Below are 27,089 nucleotides of genomic sequence, written 5' to 3' on the forward strand. Positions count from 1 at the left end.
TTTCACATCCATTAGTTGGTTGGCTATGAGACAGAAAAGGAAAATGGCATGCTAGAAGTGACATGGACAAGCATACTAACGCACTGTTGGCAGAGCTGTGAAACTAATCCAACCATTCAAAAAAGCAATTTGAAACTATGCCCAAAGGGCTATTAAACTGTGCATACTCTTTCACCCAACAATATCACTACTAGGTCTATACTCCATCAAGATGAAGGAAAGAAGGAAAAGGACCTATATTTATAAAATACTTATAGCAGCTTTTTTTGGTGGTAGAAAAGAATAGGAAAATGAGGGGATGCCCATCATCTGGAGAATGGCTGAAAAATTATACTACTGTTCCTTAAGAAATAATAAGCACAAAGATTTAAAAAAAAACTTGGAAAGATTTACATGAATTGATGTTGAATGAAGTGAGTAGTACCAAGAGAACCTTGTATACAATAACTGCAAGATTGTGTGGTGATCAACTATGACAGTCTTAGCTCTTCTCAGCAATACAATGATCCTAGATAATTCCAATAGACTTGGGATAGAAAATGTATATGCACATCCAGAAAAAGAACTAGGGAGACCAAATGCAGATCAAAGCATACTTTGTCACTTTTTTTCTTTCCCTTTTGCTCCGATTTTTCTTTCATATAACTAATATGGAAATATATTTAAATTTATGGTACATGTATAACCTATACTATATTGCTTTCGGGGGGGGGGGAGGGAGAGGGGGACAAAAGGGACGGGGAAAAATCTGGAACAAAAAATCTTACAAAACTGAATATTGAAAATTATTTTTACAGGGCATCTAGATGGCACAGTAGATAGAGTACCAGCCCATCCAGCCTCAGACACTTAACACTTCTTTGCTGTGTGACCCTGGGCAAGTCACTTAACTGCCTCAACAAAAAAACAAAAACAAAAACAAAAAACTACACATAATTGAGAAAAAATAAAGTACTTTTAAATAAAAAAAAAGAAAAAGAACTGATACAAGATCAAGACATCCTCACTTAATTTTTCTTGAGTGTTTTGGTCTGTGTTTTCTTTTGCATGGCTAATATGGAAATGTTTTTGCATGAGTGCACATGTATAATCTCTATCAAAGTACAGGAAGGAAGGAGGGAAGGAATTTAGAATTCACAAATTATTAAAAAAAAAAAAAACTACATGTAAACAAAATTAACATTCATTAAGAAAAAATACAAAAAGTAATTCAATGACCCACCACAATTTCAAAGGAGTTGCAATAAAATGTTATTCACCACCAAATAGAAAACTGATGGCCTCATAGCCTGAATCTTCAAACACAGCCAATATGAAATTTTGTTTTGTATGACCATGTAGTCATAAAATTTTTTCTTGCTTCAGATTGGAAGGAAAAGGAGTATGGAAAGGGAAAGAATTTGAAACAAAAAAAGAAGAGAAAGTCTCTGCTTTAAAAAATTAAATTAAAAGAGAATTAGCAGTTCCAATTGATCAGTGATGAACAACAGAACCAGTTACACCTGAGAAAGAATACTGGGAAATGAATGTGGACTGCTTGCATTTTTGTTTTTTCTTCCCAGTTTATTTTTACTTTTCTAAATCCGATTTTTCTTGTGCAACAAGAGAACTGTATAAATACGAACACATATATTGTATTTAAGATATACTTTAACATGTTTAACATGTATGAGACTGCCTACTCTCTAGGGGAGGGGGTGGAGGGAGGGAGGGAAGGGAACAGGAGTGATTGCAAGGGACAATATTGAAAAATTACCTTTGCATACATTCTGTCAATAAAAAGCTATAAAAAAATTAAAAAGAGAATTAGGAAAAAATGGTGAAAAAGTATATACACACTTTTTTTTAAAGCACAGGGCAGAACAAGTATGGTTTAGAAGTATGAAATTCTCAGAAAGGTACCTTTTTTGTACTCAGACTTAATATCTCCAATTACTGAGAAACTGCAATCTGTATAATTTTGGAATAGTGTAATTTTTTTTTATAGTAATATATACATGGCCTGTAACCTGGACTTCATGGTCTAAGTTACTGGATCTTGAAATGAGGAGTTGAGCTGCAGTGATTTTCGTAGATTACATTAAATTCCACATCAGTACCTAAGAAGTGGAAAACGGAACCAGAACAAGTCAAAACTACCATGCCAATTGGTAGTGATCTGTGAGTCTGTGAGTATCTCTTGTACTTTCTAGTATGTGTAAGAAAGATAGACACAGCTTTTTAAGAAACAGAGATAAATGGGGGGGGGGGGGGGAAGCAGTAGAGAGATGGAGGGGGGAAGAGAAGGGGGCAGGAGACAGAGAGATGCGCGCGCGCACACACTTATCACTACTATAAATGAATTACTACAATAAGGTTTTAAGAAAAGCTTCTTTGAATTGTTCTTTGCTTATATACTGAAGAGAGTATGTCAAATTCTACTTTCACTTCTCTCTCATACTTCAATAACTTCCTACATAAGATTACTTGTTTGTCTTGGGGGAAGGGGGGGAAAGAAGGGAGAAAAAATTTGGAACTCAAAATCTTACAAAAGTGAATATTAAAAAAACTATCTTTACAAGTAATTGGAAAAATAAAATATTATTGACAAAATAAAGGTAATTAGTACCTACCTCACTGAGAGAATCAAGTAAAATAATACATGTGAAGAGTTATATAACATATAATAATATACAATATAATAAAAATTATATTATAACATATTATATGATAATATATAATATAATATATAATATTAGCCATTAACTTTTCACTTTGTTTCTATTTCCATATAAGCATTAGGCCTGGATGAATTATATTGGATTATATTTTTCCTGTGGTTCAGAATATGTGTACCTAATTCTTACCTAGTATTTCACTAACTTCTTAATCCACTAAATAAGAAACACTATCCCTACCTTACCTCAAAGCCAGGACATCTGAAAAATGAACTTTTTTTTTTTTTTTTAAAGAAGTTGCTCCATTTATTTATTTATTTGAGGCAACTGGGATTAAGTGACTTGCCCAAGATCACACACCCAGGAAGTGTTAAGTGTCTGAGGCCAAATTTGTTTTTTTTTTTTTTTTAATTAATTTTTTTTTTCTTCTGTTCAGATTTTTCCCCTCTCTCCACTCCCTCCCCCAGATGGCAAGCAGTCCTTTACATGTTAAATAGGTTACAGTATATCCTAGATACAATATATGTGTGCAGAACCGAACAGTTTTCTTGTTGCACAGGGAGAATTGGATTCAGAAGGTAGAAATAACCAGGGAAGAAAAACAAAAATGCAAGCAGTTTATATTCATGTCTCAGTGTTCTTTCTTTGGGTGTAGCTGCTTCTGTCCATCCTTGATCAATTGAAACTGAATTAGCTCTCTGAGGCCAAATTTGAACTCAAGTCCTCCTAAATTCAGGGCCAGTGCTCTATCCACTGCACCATCTAGCTACCCCCAGTGAACTTTTTTCTAAGTCATTTTTTTAAGAAATCATGTACCATACTTCTAAGTTCTGCCCTCATTGCAATAAGGCAAGGTACACACTTCATCAATTAAAAGTACCGGTCAAATATTTATCTGAACTATTACAGTCAAGTCTCATTTCTTTATATGCAGAGTGAGAAAACAATCGAGTCAAAGCAACCAGATAAATTTCAGAATTGTGAGCCTTATAAGTGAAGTGTAGACTTCACTTATAAGTCCTGAAGTTCTACCTGAAGTCCAGGTAGAATTTTCAGCCTACAAATTAAGTCCTGTCTCTTCTCTCCTATTGTACTGCCTCCCTCCAATAAAGTCAATTCCTCAATTTTTGTTCTGCTACTCATTAAGAAGTTCAGTAAAACGGGAATAAGAATACCATACGGTAACTTGATAGAATGAGGCTTGCTTGTTTCAGGTATACAATCCCTGTGTTTATAAATCTTTCTCCCTTCCTCCCCCCGCAATCAAAAGAAAATTTTGTTCTCAACTTCTAGGCTTAGAGTTTAGAAACAGTGTGAGAGTAAATGATTTGTGGAGAGTCATACAGTCAACAGAATCAAAATTTGGACTCTCAGTCAGTTCTCTATTCACTAAGAAATGTTGCCTCTGAGTAGTAGTGATAGTAATAGTAGCAGTAATAATAATTGTTATTGAAAAAAAATTGCATGGGACAAATAGACCTTTTATTTTGTGTTTCTAAAAGACAGCCTAAGAAATATCACCAAATAAAGACTACTATATTCATTTAAACTTTGACCACAGCTTCATGTTTCAGCAAGTAGAAACCACACCTTAGTACATGGCCATTATACACCTGGAAGACTGCAGCTCCTTAAAAAGGTGTGGTGCCCATACAAATCATAGTTCATTCATTCATTCAAGATCCTGTGGAATTTGTTTTAGTCTGGCTATAGAACAAAAACCTAGTTCATAAGCATACATAGTTTACAAAGCAAGATATTAAAATAGCTCTACCAGGTTCTACAAAGCAATTTAAATATCTATAGGATTCTTAAACTTTGTATCATGGACCTGTTTAGCAATCTGGACCCTTCTCAGAATTTTTAAATAGATAAAATAAAAATAGCATTACAAAGGAAACTAATTATACTGAAATATTAATGTAATTCTTTAATCGATTAGTTGTGTCCAATTCTACTCCATTTGGGGTTTTCTCTCCAAAGATACTGGAGCGACTTTTCATTTCCTTCTTTAGTTCATTTTACAGATGAGGAAACTGAGGCAAACAGGATTAAGTGACTTTCCCAAGGCCACACAGCTAGTGTCTGAGACCAGATTTTGAACACAGGTCCTCCTGATTCTAGGGCAAGTACTTTCTTCACTATGCCACTTAGCTGCCCTTGAAACAGTTATCAAAATATTTTTTAAAATAAGTTCAATGTCCCCAAGACTCTTAAGATTTTGTTATTTTTGCCAAAACACTATGCCTCCAAGACAGCATTTTTTAAGTGAATTCAGTACAACTTCAAGACTAAACTCTTATGGATCAAAGCACATACCACCGTCAACACCCCAAAAATGAAGCTCTAATATAGGAAGAACAGTCCTTGTTCACTGTGTTTTAAACATAGCATGTTTTATCAATGAAGCTATAAGATAATTCCTCAAAGATTTAAGTTAGACACAGCAATTGCATGACCTATAGTCAGTGTTTGGTCTAGCAGACTGCAAATGTCCATATATTCCTAGAGTAAGGCCTTCATTACTTTTCACCTAAATTACTGCAATGGCTTCCTAACTGAATTTTCCTGCCTCAAGTCCATCCTCCATTTTGTTTTTTGGTACTCACACTCCAGAGGTTCCCTATTGCTTTTATGAAGGCAACCTAGCTCCAATCTATCTTTCCAGTAACATTATAGCTTACTTCTCCCTCAACTGGATAATCCTGCCTGTCAGACTTGCCTTTTTGCTGTTTTTCATATAAGACATGTCATTATCTCATGTCTGTGACTTTGTATTTCCAACCCTACCCCACCAAAGTTGGACTTCATAGAACCCCTTACTACTTCAAGATGCAACGCCTTCTACAACTATGAGGCCTTTCTTAATTAACCCTCAATCTACTCTGTACTTACTTTGTATTATGTATTCCTGAAAAGCAAAGTTTGTATCATTATTTGTATATCCAATAGTGCCTGGAACTCAATAGGTGCTGATCAATAGAAATGCCAGATGATGCATAAAAATCCTATAGACGAGTTCAGGAAAATTAAGTTCTAGACCTTTATACAGAAACATGACTCTGGACTTTAATGCCTTGCTGATTCATGTGTAAAATGATCACTTTTTCTATTAAATTTACAAATATGTAGAAAACAAAATGAACTTAAGTGTGACAGTTCTTTGAGAGACCTGTATTTGCAATGAATTAGTTTTTCAGCTCTTCAAGAGAAAAGATCAAAATTCCACCCCGTTTTCTCATCCTGTGTGATTCTTGCCCAAATCCTTCCATAAATTCTTCATAAACTATCTACCCAATATGTTGAAGCCTTACCACTGTGGGACTGTCTATCCATCATCACTGTAAATTCTTACTTATGCCAAGTCTCTTTTATCAATTATATATTTCCTAAATAATCTATACTGCTTTGCATGCCTAAAACCCACCATGCATCTTTTTTTAGGTCACTGCAATTCTGATATTTATAAAATTGTGGTCTTCTATGATTCAGAGACATAAAGCACTACTGGATGATCAGTGCTGTTAAACAGATAGCTGCACATGCCAGAGAACTATTTGGGATTATCTAAGCACTGTACAAATTCCCAAATGCAATCTTACATGCTTTTTTCTATGTAATTTTAAACCCAGCTCATTTTCTCTCCAAGATACATATACTGATCAACCAAGTGAATAAACTGCCCATTCAATTACATAAAGATGGCTTTATATATTTTATACCTCACATAATAGTGATAAACTGCCCCTATCAAGTCATAGGGTATAATCCTATTCCATGTAGGAAGTATATTTGCATATACTTTATTCTTAAACTCCATGCTCACTGGTTCTCTAAAGCTTCTTTCAACCAAAACAATTTGCTTCCTTTATTATCTCAGTGGGGAGTCAACAGTAGAAAAAGTATTGGATTTGAAGCCAGAGGACCTAGATTCAAATTCTATCACTGTTACAATCCATTAGACCTTGGGCAAGTCATTTAATCTCTCTGGGTCAGACAGGAAGAAGAATTATAAAGCTACTGCAATAATCCAATTAAGAGCTAAGAGAGACTCAACTACCGTGGTGCTCCAGTGAGCAGAAAGGTATTAATTAGATTTGACAAGTGGATAAGGTAGAGGAAAGTGAGGATCTGACAACACCAAAATAGTGAACCTGGTAACTGAAGGGATCATGGTATCCTTGACAGTAACCGAGAAATAGGTAAAGAGATCCGAAATGAACATTTACAGCCGATCCAATGCAAATCATCCTGTGTAATTTAGTTTGTCCCACTCCAAATGAAAATCACAGAGCCCACCTTCCAAATGGTACTCGTCACAGCCACAAAGTGATCTTTTGGACAGCAGGTGGAGATTATTCTTCTGTTCTGGGTACCAGGTAATAATTGAGTTCTGACTGCCTTGAAAGACTAATAGTAGTTTGGCAGGGGGGAAGGTGAAGTTTTGTATAGCAGAAAAAACTCTAGAAGATAAAAGCAAGTCCCACAATATTCCTGGGAAGGTGGATTGCGACTCATCTTTTCATTCTCTATTTGGTGGATCACATATTTCTTAGATATGGACCATGAACCCCACCTTGAAGACTACTGGTCTATAGGATTGTATTACTAGAAACATGAAAAAGCCAGTTACTTATTTTTTTTCAATGAAACAGGCAATATCCCAATGCTAATTCAAGTATTCTGACTTGCAAAATCTAAAATTTATGAAATTTTTTCCTACAATTCATGTAAACATTTCCTGGTATCCAATCTCAGTTGTATGTGTCTACAAATGGCATAGTTAAGATTGTCAAATTGTCTCAGAGTCTAATAATTAATGAAGTACTTAAACCATTTATGATCACATCTGAAAAGTCATCAGAACTGAGCTTTACTGTAATTGTACCAGTTCCTGGAAAGCAATTCTAGTACTTCAAAACATCCACAGAAATACTAGGGAAGAACTCACTCATTGCTTTAGCTTAAATACTATAGCCATTTTTTATTTATGACAGTTACTAAGAACTGAACTGATGGTTTCACAATTAGTGCTAGACTTTACATTTTTAAAAGATTCTTCCTCTTTGTTCTGCCTGGATAGTTAGAATGCAAAGGAAATGCTGGCTTAATTCAACTGAAATATGAATAGCTATTTCGAAATTATGTACAATACCACTTCCGCTATCACAAGCTTTTCTGCAAAAAGAAAAAAAGTATTTTTGGTTCCTGACAAAGATTGTGAAAATAACTCTTACTACAGAAGAACTCAAATAGTCAGAGGTAGGGTTTTTTTTTTTTTTTTTTTGATCCAAATCTATGATTTCATTAATATAGGAAACTCCACTGGTGGAAACTACCATAGCATGTGTAGATCTGCAATTTATTTTAAGTTTTAAGCTTAAAGTGTTGCCTAGGGCAAAGTTTCTTAAAAATGTGAGGTCACAAGCCCACATGGGGTCATGTAACTGAATGTGGGGATTATGAAATTAAGATTATTAGTAAATGTTTGAAGTATATACATATTTTGTATCTATATACCTGGTTTTACATAAAAAATCATCAGTCAAAAAGAGGTCATGCTACTGCTGGGTCTGTATCTCAAAGAGTTTGTAAAAGAAGAAAAAGGACCCACATGTGCAAAAATGTTTGTAGCAGCTCTTTATGGTGGCAAGGAATTGGAAATTGAATGAATGCCTGTTAGGGAATGGCTGAATAAGTTATGGTATATAAATGTAATGGAATGCTATTGTTCTATAAGAAACGATGAGCAAGGTGATTTCAGAAAAGCTTAGACAGACTTCCATGAACTAATGCTGAGTGAAGTAAGCAGAACCAGAACATTGTATATGGTTACAACAAAATTGTGTGATAATCAACTCTGATAGACTTAGCACTTCTCAGCAGTACAGTGATCCAAAACAATTCCAATAGACTTGGGATGGAAAATGCTATCCACATCCAGAGAAAAATATGGAGACTGAATACAGATTAAAGCATATTATTTTCACCTTTTTGTGTTTTTTCCCCCTTCTCATGGTTTTCCCCTTTTGTTCTGATTTTTCTTTTACAACATGCCTAATATGGAAATATGTTTTAAAATGATTGTATGTTTAAAATGATTGTATATCTTTAATATATTTAACATGTATTGGTTACATGTTAACCATGTACCATGGGTTTACATAAAAAATCATCAGTCAAAAAGAGGTCATGCTACTGCTGGGTCTGTATCTCAAAGAGTTTGTAAAAGAAGAAAAAGGACCCACATGTGCAAAAATGTTTGTAGCAGCTCTTTATGGTGGCAAGGAATTGGAAATTGAATGAATGCCTGTTAGGGAATGGCTGAATAAGTTATGGTATAGGGAAGAGGGTGGGAGGGAAAAAATTGGAACAAAAGGTTTGGCAATTGTCAATGCTGTAAAATTACCCATGCATATAACTTGTAAATAAAAAGCTATTAAATTTTTTTTTAAAATGATTGTATATGTATAACCTATCTCAGATTAGTTGCTGTCTTGGGGAGGAGGAAGATAATGAAGGGAGAAAACAATTCTGAACTCAAAATTTTACAAAAATGGATGTTGACAACTATCTTTTACTAAAGTACTATTAAAATGAAAAAAAGAAAAAAGAAAAAGGAACCACAAGTGGGAAAAGTTCGTAACTGTGATATAGGAAACCAAGAAGTTAAGTGATTTATCCCAAGGATCACAAAGACACTATCTGTCAGTTGCAAGACTTGAATTTTGACTTAAAAGTCAATTCCAGACAATGTGCTACCTTTTCTTAAAAGATTTAATGTATAGAATTCTTTATGATTTAATTCAGGGCTCTACTGTGACATGATAATCTAATGCAATACCAAAATGCAGATAGCTGTGTTTAAAGTAATTATCCTAGATCATTAATTTACCACAGTTCCATTTCACAACCTTGCAACATTCTCCAACATTAGACTGACGATAACTTCCAGTGAAAATGTGCTGACAGTAGTCATCCTACTAAGTCCTTCCTGGAAGTCAGCAGATTCTGTCATATGAAACTACAGTTGCTGAGTTCTTCCAAAAGAAGGGAAGAAAAATGCTGAAAAAGCAGCATTCCTTAAATTCAGGAACAACAGGATATCAACCATTGTTCTCAGCAGAAAAAGCCCCAAAGGTTTATCTTTCTGAAACAAATGAAATCTTTAACTCCCTGATCTAACAATGTTAGTTAGGTAAGGGACACACTGTTCAGCTGAATTTCGATATGAGAGCAGCATTAAACAAACTTGTTGCTATTCTATATGCTATCTTTTGAAATAGCTCACTTTACATAGGACACTGGAAAGACATGAACGATTTGATAGAACCAAAAGTGTAAATTCATAGGCAGGGTTTTAAGAGGTCAAAAAATCTTTTGAAAAACAATTATTTCTGTCTATTATTCTATGAAACCTAGATGCTTCTACACGAAGTATTATAGATTTTCAAAAGCCACTGAGAAGATACTATATTTTTTTGTCCATCTAGTTTGTCAGCAAAAACTAGTGAAAAGAATTCCTATCACCTCATTCTGAACTTCACTGAATATCAGAGAGATATAAGTACCATTAAAGTCATATGGCACAATTAAGAAATATTTCACGAGATGTCACACGAATGACTGAAAATTCATTTGCTCTAAGAATTGCTCTTCCTCCACCACCATCCAAACATTTATTCAAGTACTTGTAAATAAAAAGAGACTAGTAAATAGAAAGGAGGTTTAATTTCTAAGTCTCATAACATAAAATAAATTAAGTATCTGAAAAAACAATAATATAAGAATAATTTTACCAAGTCTATATAAGGCATTACATTCTTATAAAAATTCCATCATTGTTTATCTATTTGAGGCATTTGGTGGGCATTGAGCAATTTATTAATACCAATCATTTATTAAGTGCCAAGAGTGCGTAAGGCACTCTGGTGCTTATAACAAATGAAGCAATCTTTGTGCTCTGGTCTGCTATAGGGGTAAAGCATATCCCCAAAACATAAGATAACTACAGAAGATAGAGCTACTAACCCCTAGGAGATCAGGGTAGACTTCACAGAGAAGGCATTATTAAATGCCATTCCAAATTAGAATTACAGGTATCAAATGTTTGAACTCCTAGGTTCAATAAATAGCATTTATTAAATTTCTCATTTAAGTTTAATTTAAATTTAAAATTTAAGTTAAATTTAAACTTAGATGAGTCCCATAACAATAGTATTTCTACGGGTCAACTCTTAGGCCTAGCACTGTTTTATTAAGATATAACTCAACCCTTTCTACCCTAAAAATAGATCACATAACTACCCTAAGTTGACAGATTTGCTAGAACTCCAGTTATCCCTTGTACACCTAAGGGTTGTTGAAGCACAACCCCACCCCTAAGCTAGAAAATCTGCATAAAAATTTTGGCCCTCCCTTCTTATGAATTATTATATTAAATATTATATTAAAAGATAAACTGTTGATATTATATAATCCTATACATATATTTTAGGCAATTTTTATTCTGAGTTTCTAAAATTTTTCTGTGTTATCTGCAGCTTCTGCAGAATTCCCCCAAAATTCCCATATAATTTCTTATGCCAACCTGCAATACATCGAAACTGTGATAGACAAAAGTCTCAAAGTGGAAGGGATAAATGTATTAGATTTTTTTTTTTTAAGCAAAGCCAAGGAGAAGTATAGGATGGCATATTGGCCCTACAGAGGGAACCATAATTTAATAGTTTTCACATGGAAAAAATCTAATCAAAACTCAGATTATGTAATTTTAACTTTTGGTCAAGTCATATACCCAGAATAAGATTCAAGTTCAAGTTGCTTTAATGAATGGAACTTACATCTTACTCTTCTGACATGGAAGTAATTCTTAACAGGTGTTCAAACAACCAAAAAATCTGGATGTTAACATTTTCATATTGTACTCAGACAAAAATGACAGATAATCCTGATTTACTTTCAAGTAATTTTCTGGTTCTGTTATCCTGTTATAAAACGGTATAGCGAAGTAAACAGAAGAGCCAGCTTTGGATTCAGGAAAGCCTTTTTGTTTTTAAGCCTTGCTTAAAAACCCAATAGTGTTTCATCAGGAGAATGGGTCACGAGGTATCCCATATACTAATGAAATCACAGATCTGGCCCCCAAAAAGGGAAGGAGAGAAGAGATAGAGATTTTTAAAAATTGTTGGACCAAAAACTTTCAAGTGTGTTTGAAGGTTCTAGCAGGAAAAATGTAGTCACTACATATTCTTGACCAAAGAAGAATATTATTCTATTAAGGAATAAATCTGTTTTTAGTTAATGGTGATACACATAGAAGGAAAAGAGAGACAATGACACTTACCTAGTTAACTCTAAAATCCTTCATCATATGCAATTGATCCTGGGGACTTAACCTCATTTTTAAAAATACAGTAGGAGAAAAGGAGGATTTATTAGTTTTCTTTATGTACCAAACACTTTGTTTACAAATATTATCTCAGTTAATCCTCATAACCACCCTTCAAGGTAGGTGTTACAATGCCTTGCCCAGATCACACAACTCTTAAATGTCTGAAGTCAAATTTGACGTCAGGTTTCTCTGCCTCTGGGAGGTCTTCTGTACTACGATGCCCATGCTATTCAAATCAAGGCTTTTTGAATTATTTAAATCAGGTCCATTTGTTCAATATTAAATTTCTTTTCAATATTTAAGGATGTTCAAGAGACATGTATTCATGATCTTTGTCTTTGTAAATAAAGTATGGTGTTTTAGATGGTTAGAGCCTTTTGCTATTAAACTAGCATAAGTCCTTTGGTATATTAAATTAAAATGAAGGTGATTCTAACTTTTTTTAATTTATGCCATATATTTTCAACATGTCATACCCAAATAATACTTTGTATTTCACAATACTTTAGCAGGCTCTTTCTGAGAGTACATAAGACAATAATAAGTAGCTAAGAGGATTAGACTGAGTGAGGTTGGAAATTGCTGGTGGCTTTTTTTTTTTTTTTTAATTTGAAGCTAAAGTGCAAAGAAAAGGTATATGTAAAAAGGTCCTGATAATTTACATGGTATTTACAATGGTATTTGGAAATATTAGAATACAGATACAATATTCCAATTTATTTCTAATAATTTTCTGCTTATCCAAAAAGGGAAAATTTGACATGTTTCATCAAGTTTTAAATAAATTAAACATTTGTCACTACAGGACCTGCCCTTAAAAATTCTATAGAAATAAGTACCAAAACAGCAATCATGTCTCACAGTATTGACACACTGCTAACAGTAGCAAGTGAGGGGTGGGAAGAAATGTAGGGAGGACAACCGAGTTCCTCGTACATGAAAATGGCCTTGGCAATTAAATGTAATTTTGTTATTTTCAAACTTACCTGACAAATAACAATTCTTTTATAAGTAAAATAGCAAATAGTACAGTTGGACACTCCAAAGACTGAGCGATATTGTTACATCAAGATTATGCCTTGTAGTTCCCAGTATGTAAGCTAAAAGCAATGGAACTCACTAGCTTAAAAGCCAATAAGCTTAATTTATAATCTCTAAATACAATTAGCATTTCACAGCAATAGATGTATACTGACAGAATAAAATGGATTTCCCTAAAGCTTAAAGTTTTTCCAAAAACTTTTTAAAAGAATTCAAATTAATAGCCTCTTTCCCTAAAAATTACTGCTTTTCCCAAAAAAACTTGAGGACCTTATTTATCTGATTTTTTTTAAGCATGGAAATATTCATGGTTCTATCCTACTCATTCTGGGTGAACCTATTACATAGCCTGGTGGGAAAGGGATGATGGTGAAGAAAAGGTGATGGAGAGTTTGCTTTAGGGAATAGGATCTGGTTGAGTTCCACTAACATGATATGTTTCTATTCACATCCTTTCTTCTTCAAGGGAAAGAAGAAAATCAAATACTTTTAATGACTGTGATGACCTAAAGCATTCTTGCCAGATAATGTAATTCTCTATTTTTTTTTTTTTAAACAAAGAAAAAGACATCCAATATGCAAACACCTGCATGCCACTAGATCCTATACTTGTGCTATTGATTCATGAAGTTCTATCGACTGCCCTGGTCAACTGAACTTTTTTTTTTTTAATAGGGTAAAACTGTTGTTAAATTCAGGTTATAAATACTTAAGATGTTTTAAGTTAACTTAAAATAAGATGAGAAATTTTAAAATTGGTATTTCATATCACAAAGTCAAATAGATAAGCTCTCTAGTCTGAAGACAGGATGTGCATTAAAGGCTAAACATCTAAATAAAGCTTTGAAGGTTATTAACAAAAAGCATTCAGTCAAGAATGGAGGGAGCACCTAATTTATTGTTTTAGTAAGTATTTAAGGAGGTAAGTATTCTCAATTAGCTTTTAATAAATTTATCAGATTTAAGAAGAGTACTCCTATCATTTAACATGAAGGGCTATATACAAACATTAAGCAACAAATTCACTCTTCTATCTAGGGGAAGAAGACAAAACAAACTTTTTCAGAAGAGCATGTACAAAATAGTAATAAAATAAAAAGATTTTCTGTCCACTTAGCATCATTATATGGCTTTCATAGATTTTGGGGGGAATTATAATTTTATTTTTAAATCACAAGATCAAATTTAAATTACAAACTGACTATAGGCTAGTTTTTCTCTCAAAGATGAGCATTAAGAAGACAGTCAAGAGATAGTAGCCAGTATTCCACTATATCACTTCTGAAGAATCTATTTTCCTTCTGTATTGGTAATGTTTCTACCACTTTTCCCCAAAAAAGGACCTATAAAGACCTCCACATAGAATAAGCTGACCTTCTTCCTGTACCTGTCTACCAAAACTTCTGTTTAAATACAGATCAATTTTGAGTCCTGTTATCTTCACCCAGCAGGCAGATGGCAGTTGCTGACATTTGCTTTTCCAAAGCACAACCCTGGGTAACTACCATTCAAAATAATGTGTTAATATATCTAAGTTGTCATATACACTTAAGAAGTATTGCTTATCATGCAGATGCAAGGCAAAGGTGCTGTCTTATAAGCACACAGGTAAGCCAGACCGACCCCTAGAACAGAAGAGGAACATGAAAAGGTAGATAATGCAGTAGTACATGAGCACTTCTTTCTTAGACCCTAAAACTAGCAATTACCAAAGTGGTATATGCCACCATGAGATAAGCTGCATAAGCTTTATTGTGGCTGTTAGTATGGCAAAGAAACACTATTCTGGTGTACCTACTAATCCTTTTTTTTTTTTTTTTTTTTAAATATACAGTTTGAAACCATGGCCAATACATTCTAGTTTCCTTCAGAGTCTTTATTACTACACTATTCCTACAAAATCCAACAAAATTACTCACATCAGTGAAATAGTCTGAATAATTTTGTAAGACTTAGAGAAGACAAGAAAGTTAAGTCATAGGATTATACATTTATTTATTTACATAGGATTTGGAACAGTCCTTAACAGCCCCATACTCTTATTTTAGAAAAGAAGGAACAGACCTCTAAAATACACAACTATTAAGTGACAAAGACTTGAACCCATAAGTTCTTATTCCAAGCATAGCATTCTTTTCACTATTACCAACTACACATATAAGGCTCCTTCCAGGATTAGGTATATGATATTTACTGGGAGAGTTATTCTTAACTAGCATAGTCTAGACCCCAAATGCTATCTGCTACTATTCTCCGCTATCTTCATGCTATGCCTACTTAACTGTGATATGGCTTCCAGTTCTCATCTTGGACACCTACACTCATGATTGGTGAGATTTCTCAATATAAATATATACCAACTTAGATCCACCATGGTCATGTGACCACTGCTCTCCAACCATTTTCATTACCTTGTTATAACACTTCTATTCCCCCTTTTCCACCACTAGTGCTACAACCAATAATCAAATCAACCCTACCATTCCTAAAAAGGACATGTCAATTGCTTGCTCTACTGCTCCATTCACCATCTATGACTTAGCAAGCACTCCTTCCCCAGCCATCATTCTCTAAGATCTACTGTCTTCGACTATCTGAAAGATTCTGGAAGGCAAAGACTATACTACTTTTGTATTTGTAGCTCTAAAGCTTGCCACAGTGTCAGCAACACAGCAAGTGCTTAATAAATCATATTTCATTCATAAAACATCCACCTCTCCTTAACTTTTTACAATATCAAAAGAAATGTACAAGATTTTACTATAACAAAACAATTCTACAATACCATAAGTACCCCAAAAAAATCATCCTTTCAAATACTCTTGTTTCAATTTAAATGGCTTTTCTTCTCCCCTCACTCCATCCCAATGTTATATACGTATGTCTCTCACTCAGAAGTCATCTAATCCAAACTCCTCATTTTACAAATGAGCAGGAAGGTTAAGTAATTTGACTAAGGGCACCCGGATAAGTAATAAGAATAGGATCTGAACCTAGGCTTTCTAATGCTAGAGTTGGCGCTATTTTTTCTGCAATATGTGGCCTCTATGGATACATGTTTTGGAGAAAGAACTGTGGTGCCTGAGTTATTGTCTAATAGCTTTATGAGGAAAAGATAACATACAATCTAACAAAATCTCAACATAACTGATTGAAGAATAGGTCGATTATTTGACCTTAAATTCAGCAGGAAAGAATGTTTAACACATTAGGATTTTATTTACATCGCTAAACTATTCACCTTGGTCTTCTTCCCAATTTCATTCAAATATTAATAGTCCCTATCTTTGTGGAATTGATAATTTATATTATATTAAGATTTGTAAAGCAGTTCTCATGTTATTTCATTTGACTTTATATGAGCAGAGTCACAAAGGTGAAAGGTACAAGGGAGATTTTGATAAGGCCAAGAACTGCCCTAGTAAAAGGTCTAAGAAAAAATATGCCAGATCCGTTTTTAGCTGAGTTGTAGCAATCCCCCTGTATTTCTTAGCTAGCACTAAGCTAACCCTGGAATAAACAGAGAAAATTTAGATAGGTGAAAATGTGAAGATAGTATTTTAACCTCAAGAGATGGTCTGTACAAGATAAAACTAGAAGATAATGAGCAGTCCATTCTGACAAAACAGAATATATTACAGGTTAAGGTTATAAATATAACTTAAAACAATGTTGAAGGCCTTCAAAGGCCAACTAGAGCTTACATTTTATCCTATAGGCTACTGGGAGTACAGAAGAGCAAGAAACACATGGTCAAACTTATGTGAAGAATAAGTTGTAGAAAGGAGACAGGGATAGCAGTTAGGAGACTATTAGGTTCCAGAGGTGATTAGTACCTAAACCAGGAAGGTAGCAGGAGGAGGAGGAGGAAGAAGAAATGAATATAAAGTCTCAAGTAGAAAATAAGAAATTCATTAGTACAGTCTCATATTTTTTCTAGAAAAAGAATGAGACATATCCAAAAGACCTTAAAATATATATTTAGGTTCAATGGTAGGTTTTATATCAAGTCAAATGCAAGAAAATTCAAGAAATATGGTGACAAAGTTGAAAAAAGCACTCAAAATAATGGAATCCTAGTGTAATCTTGAACAAATCACATCAATTATACAATAAGGAGGCTGAACTAGATGGCTCAAGATCCCTTCTAATTCTACACAAATGATCCAATCAATTATAATCAGAAATAACTGTTCTAAGAAGCAGAATGAGCATTAAGTGACCTAGTTAAATGTCAGTTCCATAAGCTTCCAATTGATAAACTGTTCTCAATCATAGTGAAACAAGTTCATTCTCACCATACCCCTTTTTGATTACACTTTTATCTCAAGAGATTATCCATTACTACAATTTAAATGACATAGTTAGGAACTTTCTTTCCCAGCATGTACTGTTGTACACCTGCTTATTCAGGAGAACAACAGTTACTGTAGGAACTGGGGACAAAGGTGAAAAAGAGAAGTCTCCCAATAATTCATTATTGCTTCCTGCTTCTAAATCAAACTTGCTCTGGCAGTTCTTACCACTTAACCTACACATTTCATATCCTTATTCACCAGAGAAGAGAAAGGGAAAAGCCAAAGGTAAGATCAACTATAAATCCAAAGAACCTGGGAATACAATGGCATCTGCTATATGTGCTTTAAAAAGGACAACAGTTTGAAGGTTGGCTATAGTAAAGTTTTTTCCACTTTCTGTCTCTAAAGGAACCCTTCTGTTCCAAGAGAACCTCACAAATAGATAGGCTGACCATCTCTCTTCAATCCCTGGAATGTCTTCTCCTGAGTTAAATAAATTAACCTTTGCTGATAAGACATAAAGCTTGTCAATAAATGTCTATAGAAATCAAATTACAGTTACTAGTGACAAACATCTTTAAAAAGGTTAAACAGTTTCTATACCAAAAGTACTGTTAATAAACTTTTATCTAGGTTTTATGTGTCTGGAAATTACCCCAAATTACTGATGGTGCAAACTGCACAAAACTATATAAAAGGAACCTTGTAAATAAAAAAATAAAAAAAAAAAAAGAAAGAAAAGAAAAGAAAAAAAAGAAAAAATCCAAGGTCTATCCCTTCCAATCCAATTTGTGACATACCTGGCCTATAAAGAAATCAATGAGCATAAATTAGTTTTCAATTTTAAAAATCTTTCTTCTACCTACTTAGTACATTTTTATTATATAAGAGGGTTAATGGGTATTGTTTTACTGTTGCCAAACTTTAGAAAAAGGAGGATTTCAGTTCAAAAGATTTATCTGGTAGGCTTTATTTCTGCAGTTCAAAAAATAAAAAAGTCATATCTGCTTTTTAAAAAAGTTCTACATACAACTGAAGAAAATCTGATTAGAATACTAGTTTTCATTTCTTCTTTCTGAGTCACATTTTTCACAATATGACTATTTCTCAATCTAAAAATAAAGGCAGATTCTACCATTAAAATAAATTTTAATATTCTGGTCTCTTTGATGCTAAAGTGTATTCTGTTACAATATAGAATGCTTTCCTCCATTCATGCTCTGAAAACTTGGACTGTGTTGTTCCTAGCACCACTGTTTCTTTAGTCTTTCTAAATAGTTTCTTAAACATAGGTTAAAAAAAAAAGAAACAGTTTCTTTTTCTCTTGCATATATCAACAAAGATAATATGAATGGCCTAAAAACAGTAGATTCTTCCAACATGAAGTTTGCTCCTTTGTCCTAGGTGTAGTAACAAAGAGTAAAAATTAACAAAAACACTCTAAGATGGGAGGAAGGAGGAGTTCAATGATTAGACATCACTGTCTAACATCAATAATACTTTAATTACAAAACAAAAAACAAATAAATAATAAATAAAAACCAACTAACTTCTGATGAGCCTGAACTAAAACAGATTGTTCATTTGGGAAAATATGGTTTCAGCCAAGGTGACAGTGGCCACTGTAGAGTGGGAGTTCCAAGAACAGAGGTTAGAAAAGCCTATTCTAGACCATTTCCATGATGCACCTGCCAGCAGACACAAGCCGGCTTAGCCTGTATCTTCCTACTCAAGCCCTTTTGATAGACTCCTACATTTGGAAAGGTCTAGGTAAACTAAATGACAGTGAGGACTCGGGAATTCTGCAGGTCAATCGCAAGCCAGATTCTCTCCACCTGGGGGCCCTGTTCCTTTCCGAGATAACCTCCTAGGGATGCCCCTAGCTCCACTGAGTTTAACTTGGCCTCAATATCCAGCAGGCCTCGGTGACCGCTGGGCCGTCTCACATAGTCATCCTTCATCCCTGGAACTAGGACTGAAGTCATGCTTTCTAGTTTCTCCATGGGGAGGGGGAACATCCTCCTTTCCCCCAAGGACCTTGTGCCCATGGTGTGCCCGGTGGACACAGGACCAAGTCATCACGCTCCCTTTTTTGAGGGATCCAGGAGCGGTGACCTTCCCTCTCCAAAGGCTCGGGGGAGGGGGAGAGGCAGACAGCTCCCCTCTCCCTTAGAAAGGTGCCCTTCCCGTCGCAGGGAGCCGCAGAGGGAGGAGGAAAAGAGCTGCTGCTTTTCCACCTACACACACACACACACACACACACACACACACACACACACACACACACACACTAACACTTCAGGGCGCCAACATAGGGGGGTGCATAGGAAAAAAGGGAAACAGGAGGTGACAATCCCCCCTACCCCACCCCTCTGACCTCAGGTGGGGGAGGCGACTCCCGGAGAAGAGGAAGGGCCTGTCCGGCTGCGGGTGCGCAACACCTGACAGCAGGGCGGCCACGGTCCTCGCTCTCTTGCCCCTTCGCAGGCTTCGTCTCTAGATTACTCACATCTCCCTCCCCTCTTCCCCGCCGCCCGCCTCAACCCTAGCCGGGGCCCCGCTACGAGCCAGGCCTGGAGCCACCCACCCCGCAGCAACCCTAACCCTGGCTCGGGCCCTCGCACCAGCCCCGACGGGCGGCCGGCCGCACCTGGAGATGCTCCTGGAAACGGATGGGCAGGATCTGGGCCATGGCGCTGCCGGGGGCTCCTGTCTGCTCCTGTCACTGGGGCTGAGGGGCTGAGGCCGCCGGGGCTCTTCGCGGGGGAAAGAGGAGGAGGGGAAGGGGGGGAGGTCGGGCGCGGCGAGGCTGCTCTCTTGGGGTGCAGGCGTGGGGGGGGTAGCTGGCGGGCAGGCAGACGGACGGACGGACAAGCTCTGGCCGGGGGCGGAGGCTCCTGGGGTTGGGAGAGCCGCAATGGCGGAACCGGGCGCAGCGCAGACTCCGGAAACGGCTGAGCCCGGCGGAGGGATTTCTGGGAGAGCACTTTGGCCGGGCTCAGAGCAAAGTACTCCCTCCGCCTTATGTACCCCTCCCCCCCCAAAAGACGACTCCCGGCCGGGCGCAGGGATTCGGAGCGCAGTGCGCAAGCCTGCTGGTCTTTTTGCTCTGACCAGCGTCGTAGTCCCTTAGGACCTCGAGGGACTATTTTCTGGACTCATCACTTTCCCCTCCCTCTCACTTTTCCTCCCCAACCCCCAATCTTTTTTTTTTTCATTTTGCCACATCATGCGACTAGGGTGGATCTACGTCATTTCCGTGGGCGGTTTGGGCCCTCCCACAGGCTTCCGGGTACACGTGATGCGGGAAGGGAGGGCAAGTAGCTTCGCCGCTGCTTGGGGGGGACAGACGGGGATGGTGCCTTGAGCGCGGGGATCAGGACTAGGAAGAACCTGCGCCGACGGTGGTATTGGTTCTGTGAGAGGGAGAAAATTCCCTCTCACCCCAACCCATATTCGGGGACCGGCCGGCTGAGGTCGGGGCGCCAGCAGGCAAGCAATCCTGCAGCCTCCTCCCTCCTCTCCCCGTGACTAAGGAAAACGCCTCTGCGTCTCGGAAGGGCGGGCGTGGGGGCCTGGCCTCAACCCAGCCAGCTGCCAGCTCGCCCCCGCCTAATTTCGTGGGTGGGTGCCTCTCGGGAAGATTAAAATGCAAATGCACCTGCCCTGCCGGGTGGGGAAACTGAGGTCCAGCCCGTAGTCCGGGTTTGCCCCTTCGTTCATTCATTCATTCATTCATTCATTCCACAGTTCCTGCAGCAGATGGTAGGGGGAGGGGAACTTGGCCGGTACTTGCCCTAGACCAGGTGTGGATGGAAGTAGGAAGCTATTTAAATAAAGCCTGATCCTTGCCCTCGTGGACCTTATGAGCCTGCATTCTCAGGTCTTGCTTCAGAGGGCCCATGGGGAAGCACTGCATTTGAAGTCTAGAATAGGGATGAGGAATCAAAAAGTAGTACCAGGGTTCAAATCTCATTTCACTTACTAATAATAGCATTTATATAGCACTTTGAAATTTGCAAAGCCCTTTTACAAATAACTCGAGCCTCACAACAATCCGGAGAATCAGGTACTATAATTATTCTTTACAGGGGAGAAAATTGGATAGACATCATATTGCCAAGTGTCTTGCATTTGAACTCAGATCTTACGAATTTCAGATCTAACACAACTGAGTCATGTAGCTACTTTTGTGATTTTGAGCAAGTTCTAGTCCTTATCTGTAGAATTAACCAAATGATTGCTAGTCTGTTCTTGTTCTGTGAATCTCATTAGGAGAGTAATGAATGGTGGAGCGTACCTGTGCACCTTGAACAGAATATGACATTTATTATAAAGTGGCCAGTAGCAATAAACTGCTTGGAATCATTTAAAGTTCTGAGAGCTTTATCATATATGAAAACATGTTTGAACCTCATCTCTTCCCCCAGTTAAATGAACTCACTTCTCTCTAATGCCCGTAAAAGATGTGCTCTAAATTATGACAAGGATTTAAATTAAGAACAAAAAAGATTTAGAATATATTAACAACCATTGAAAATCACTTGAATATCTTTGTATGGTGCAGACCAAGAGGAAGGGGACTGGACTAGACCTCAAGAATTTTGTTCTTAACTACCAACTTGAAAACATAAAATGACATCTAAACAAGGAATCTTCTGAAAGACATAATTTGTATACTCCATAACGATTTAACATTTATATAGCATTTAGAGGAAGATTTATAAATCACTTATAAAAATGAGGGGCTATGCTAATACCAAACCTATATCTTTAAGGCAGTGAAAACTCTAGTTCTCTCTAATGCAGATGCTGTACATGCACCAAAATCTCTTTTTGCTGCATGCGCTGTGAACTTCAGCTCCTGAAATTCTATGCCAACAGAATACAAACTCTGGCAATTTCTCAAAAAATGAAAATGTTATAGACATGAGCCCAGTTATATATAGCCTGTCATTACCTAGCCTAGCAAAATGAGGACAGGTCTATTACCAAAAGATGGTCTACCTAGTACAGGCAACAGCAATTTGGAGTCATATACTGAAATGTAGAATGGTTATAATCCTTGTCAGTGGAGAAAGTGCCCAGGCTGAGGAAATTAGGAATCTTGGAAGAAGTAGAAGAAATTAGACTTCCTTTTATCTTTACTTAGAAAGTATATTCTAGAAATTTTGAAACCATGGGGGAAATATTTTGTGGATAGAGGCATAGTATTAACTTTCAGTGCTCTTTATTAAAGATAACTATATTTTAGGAACACAAAGTGTATTATATAAAAATATGCTTGAATTGAAACAAGGTTTTTTATGTTTCACATTTTAATTTGAGTCTTGATTTGCCTTATTTCCAAATAGAGATCATTCTTTCCCATGATAAAGAAATCTGAAACAGGAGCCAAGACCTTGTTACTGTAGTTTGGGAATGATTTGCATGGTAAAAAGCCAAGTTGCATTCTTGGACCAAATATTTGAAAATAATAATGAATAGTTGAACCCATCACCAGCTACTTGCTAGCCAACTCTACCTGAATGTCCAGTTGATACTTCTGAAACTTACCTTTGTCACTCTTCTCCCCTCCCTGCAATATCTATGTGTCTCACCATCCAGTTTGATGGTTCTGGAAACAAAAGACTTGGGTTCAAATCCTACCTATTACTACTTGTATCTATTTGTACAAATCAGTCTTTCTAGCCTTAGTTTTCTCATCTGTAAAATGAAGGAATTGAACCTTGTGTTCCAAATTTTTTTCTCCCTTCTCTTCCCTTACCCCCTCCTCTAGAAGGCAACCAATCCAATATATATGCTGAACATATACAGCTCTTCTATACCTATTTCCACAATTATCTTGCTGCACAAGAAAAATCAGATCAAAAAAGGAAACAAATGAGAAAGAAAAAAATACAAACAACCACAAAAACAAAAGTGAATATACTATGTTGTGATCCACACTCAGTCCCCACAGTCTTCTCTCTGGGTACAGATGGTTCTCTCCATCACAGACCGTTGGAACTGTCCTGAATCACCTCAGTGTTGAAAAGAGCCACATCCAGCATCGTATAATCTTGTTGTTGCTGTGTATAATGTTCTCTTATCATCCATATTCTTAACAAACTCCTTCCTTACCTGCTAAAATCCATTCAGTTGCTCTTTTCTTATTCTTTTCCACCCCACTGCAACCACTCTAGTCCAAGGCTTTATCATCTCTTACCCCACATATATCCCCTACTTGTGATCTCTCCACTTCTACCCAGATGCCAATATAGACACAAGTCTGACCATGTTACTATCTGCTCAGAATAAGTAACTCTGTTTCCTCTACAAGCTTCTTAATTTATCCCTTTCCCCCAGACCCTCCCCTCTTTCTAACTTTACTACTATTGTTGAAGAAAACGCAGCTTCCTATTGAGGTAGCTAAGTGGTACACTTGATAAAATGCTGGATCAGTAATCAAGATATGAGTTCAGATTCCATCAACCTAGGAGTCATTGTCAGCTACTCATTCTCTTTCAACCACATATCCAGTCTCTTGCCAAAATCTATCAATTTTACCTCCCTTGGTAACCTATCTCAAATATATACCCTTTTTTGACACTGCTACCACCATCCAGAGGCCTTTTATCACCACATGCCTGAATTACTGCAATTGCCTGCTGATTAGTCTCCCAGCCACAAGTCTCTTACTACTTCATGCCATCCTCCACTTAACCAAAGTGATTTTCCTAAAATTTAGGTCAGTCCAATTCAGCCCCCTACTCAATATTGTCTAGTGGTTCCCTATCACCTCCAAGATCAAAAAAATCTATGATGTTCAAAGTCTTTCATAACCTATACCCCACCTCCCATCTTTGTTTTCCTACACTTCATTCCTCCCTCTTCTCCAATTATTTAGTTATCCCTTGACACTGCTTTCCTGCTGTTGCTCAAACACAACCTATCCTCCCCCCTTATGTTATCTACCATGTACATTCTAATTTCAGCTAAATTGGACTAGTATCTATGTCTAGAACTTGACATTTCACTTCTGGGTTATATGCATTTGTACAGTATATAATGCAATCTCTGCTTTTGATATTTCTTCCATCAAAGTTCAGCTTAGATGTCATCTCTTCTGCCCTCCTTTTCTCAACTGTTATTCTGCCTGGTTTCTCCTTTTCTTTCTTTACTCTTTGCTTTGTATTAAACTATCTAGCTTGCCCCTAATCCCCAGTAGAATATCCTTGAAGACAGGAACTTTGATTTTGTATGTCTTTGATGATACACACAATTTAATAGTTTATTTTTCCCTGCAATAGTATTTTATTTTTCCAAATACATTTAAAAATAGTTTCCAACATTCATTTTTGTAAGATTTTTGGGTTCCAAATTTTTCTTCCTCCCCAAAACAGCAAACTATCTGATATAGGTTAAACATATACAATCCTTTTAAACATTTCCATATCGGTAATGTTGTACAAGAAAAATCAAATCAAAAGAGAAAAATAACAAGAGAGAAAAAGCAAACAAACTTTCTCTGGATGCAGATGAAATTTTCCATCCCAAGTCAGAATTGTCTTGAATCACCACATATAATAGGAATTTAATAAATGGTTGTTGAATATTTAGTGTAAATGTAGATGTATTTAAAGGTTTCCTATGTGTCAAAAACTGTGTTAAATGTTGAGGATATAAATACAAAATGCAAGTATTCCCCATACTCAAAAAGGACAAGATCACAACCAAAATAGAGGAATGGTGACTAGAAAGGAATATTATGGTCTTAAGTCACGGGGATGGTAACTGGATCATTAGGATAATTCAACTGACACAGTCTTTGCAGAAACAAAGGAAGGAATGGAATTACCTCCACTGCTTATTTCTAGAACAAGGCAGGGGAGGCATTACCCACAGTGGCAAGACAGCTGGAAATAAATGTCAGGGATAAAGAATGACCTCACAGATGAGGTCAGGAATAACCCAGCTTGATGACCTTGCTAAGATTGCTGTAGACCACTAATGGGACAGGTGCCATATCTTTCATTGTCACACAGTATCCATGCTGTTTAAATAATTCCCTCAAAGTCCTTGTTTTCTGGCAAGCCAAGGTTTGGATTCTTTTTCCTGTCAGGAAATATCTTCTTAGTAGAGGAGACTTCTGCTACCAGTTAGTTGGAATCTGAGACCCAACTTCTCAAAACCAGACTAGCTTTGTCTATCTCAGGCCCACTTTTCATTCATCTCTTCTCTGAGGAAGACACAAAGGAACAAGGACACACACTCTGCCATGTGGGAATAGCTGTTTTTTCTGTTGGCACCAGGGAACTTCCACACCCCTTACTGGAAGTCCCAGATAGCAACAGAGTTGTATGCTACACATTCTGGAATAGAACCAAAGCACCTTTTAAATTGATACCCTGCCCTCCATGCATTAGTAAATCAAGTAGTATGACTTTGGCACATTTGTCCATTTCCTCAATTTTCTTTGAAACAAAAATAAGACTTCTAAACAGGTCATTTTTATTTGGGATATTATGCAAATCAATTATTTTCATAGATAGCTTTTTGTTATTGTTGAGGCAGAATTGCCTCATATATCCCTCCTTCATTAAATTTTCATTAATGAGTAGTCTCAGATTTGCAAATTGTGTCATTTTTAGTTGTAGCTTAAGATCTTTTGCTTTTTTTTTACCACAATTTCTTGTAGAATTGAAATAGTTTTGTATTATTCTTATTCCTTTTCCTTTATGTTTTAATATTTTGACCCTCTTGCCACTTATAGAATTGTTTCTCATTAAACTCATTCAGTTTAAACACTTTGAGAGATAACGCTTGTATGTAGGTACTTTCTTTCTACTTCCCACCACCTTACTCCTATCTATCTTGGAAAAGTGTGACCCAACAAGTTTTTTTTTCCTTTTTATCTTCCTCCCCTACCTCCACCTCTGATCCCTTCACCTCTGTGCTATTGCCAAGCTCAAAAAGTCAGGCAGAGGACCAAGGTTCACTCAATACCTATAGTCTTTACCCCATGACACAACTGTTGTGGAAACAATCTGCAGTACATCTGATTTCAAACTTTCCATGCCCAATTAATGTGACAACATGAAGGGATATAGAAAAGATCAACTTTCTAATGTACCTCAGGAAAGATCTAAACAAAGGAACTGATGGTAAAGAAAACAAAAGTAAGATATTCAGCTTAAAAAAAAAAAAGTATTCAGAAGCCTGCAGAGTTTGGGAGAGGGGATCCACCAAGAGAGTGAGCCCAACCCTTAGTAAATGGGCTAAAGCTTTGCAACTTCAGCAACAAGTATACCTGGGAAAATCCACATAAACTGGGGGGGAAAAGAATACAATAGACACACAAAAGTACCATTGGTGGAGCTATAAAATGATCCAACCATTCTGGGAAAAAAATGAACTCTGCATACCCTTTTGGCCAGCAATATCATTATTATGCACTTATTTATACACACACACATACATACGTATTTCCCACAAAGAATTCAAACTAAAAAAGGGCTCCAGCTGCACAAAATTGTTGCAGTATTTATTGTTAAAGCAAAGTAATGGGAAAAAAAGTGGGTGTCCATTTACTGGAGAATAACTGATATATTTATCATGCAATACAATAGGGAATAGGGACTAGATCTGTGATTTAAGAGGTATAGGGAATTCCCAGGTGAAGAAACTTTTCCAATTCATATCCACATATCTATAATT

The 27,089-nt window shown here is 36.6% G+C and overlaps 1 protein-coding gene across 2 annotated transcripts in view; it reads right to left on the reverse strand.

The window, feature by feature from the left end:
- CLTC (clathrin heavy chain) overlaps positions 1–20,540 on the reverse strand; it is a 75,544-nt gene extending 55,004 nt beyond the window's left edge. The window contains exon 1 of one of the 2 annotated variants that reach the window (XM_051994130.1): positions 20,041–20,540. In XM_051994130.1, coding sequence (XP_051850090.1) covers positions 20,041–20,082 — 42 coding nt within the window. In that variant the 5' untranslated portion in view covers positions 20,083–20,540. The remainder of the gene's footprint in view (positions 1–20,040) is intronic. The other variant, XM_051994131.1, reaches the window with a different exon arrangement.
- Positions 20,541–27,089: the final 6,549 nt, after the last annotated feature.

Source organism: Antechinus flavipes, chromosome 4 (assembly GCF_016432865.1).
Source record: "Antechinus flavipes isolate AdamAnt ecotype Samford, QLD, Australia chromosome 4, AdamAnt_v2, whole genome shotgun sequence".
NCBI classification, from domain to species: Eukaryota; Metazoa; Chordata; class Mammalia; order Dasyuromorphia; family Dasyuridae; genus Antechinus; species Antechinus flavipes.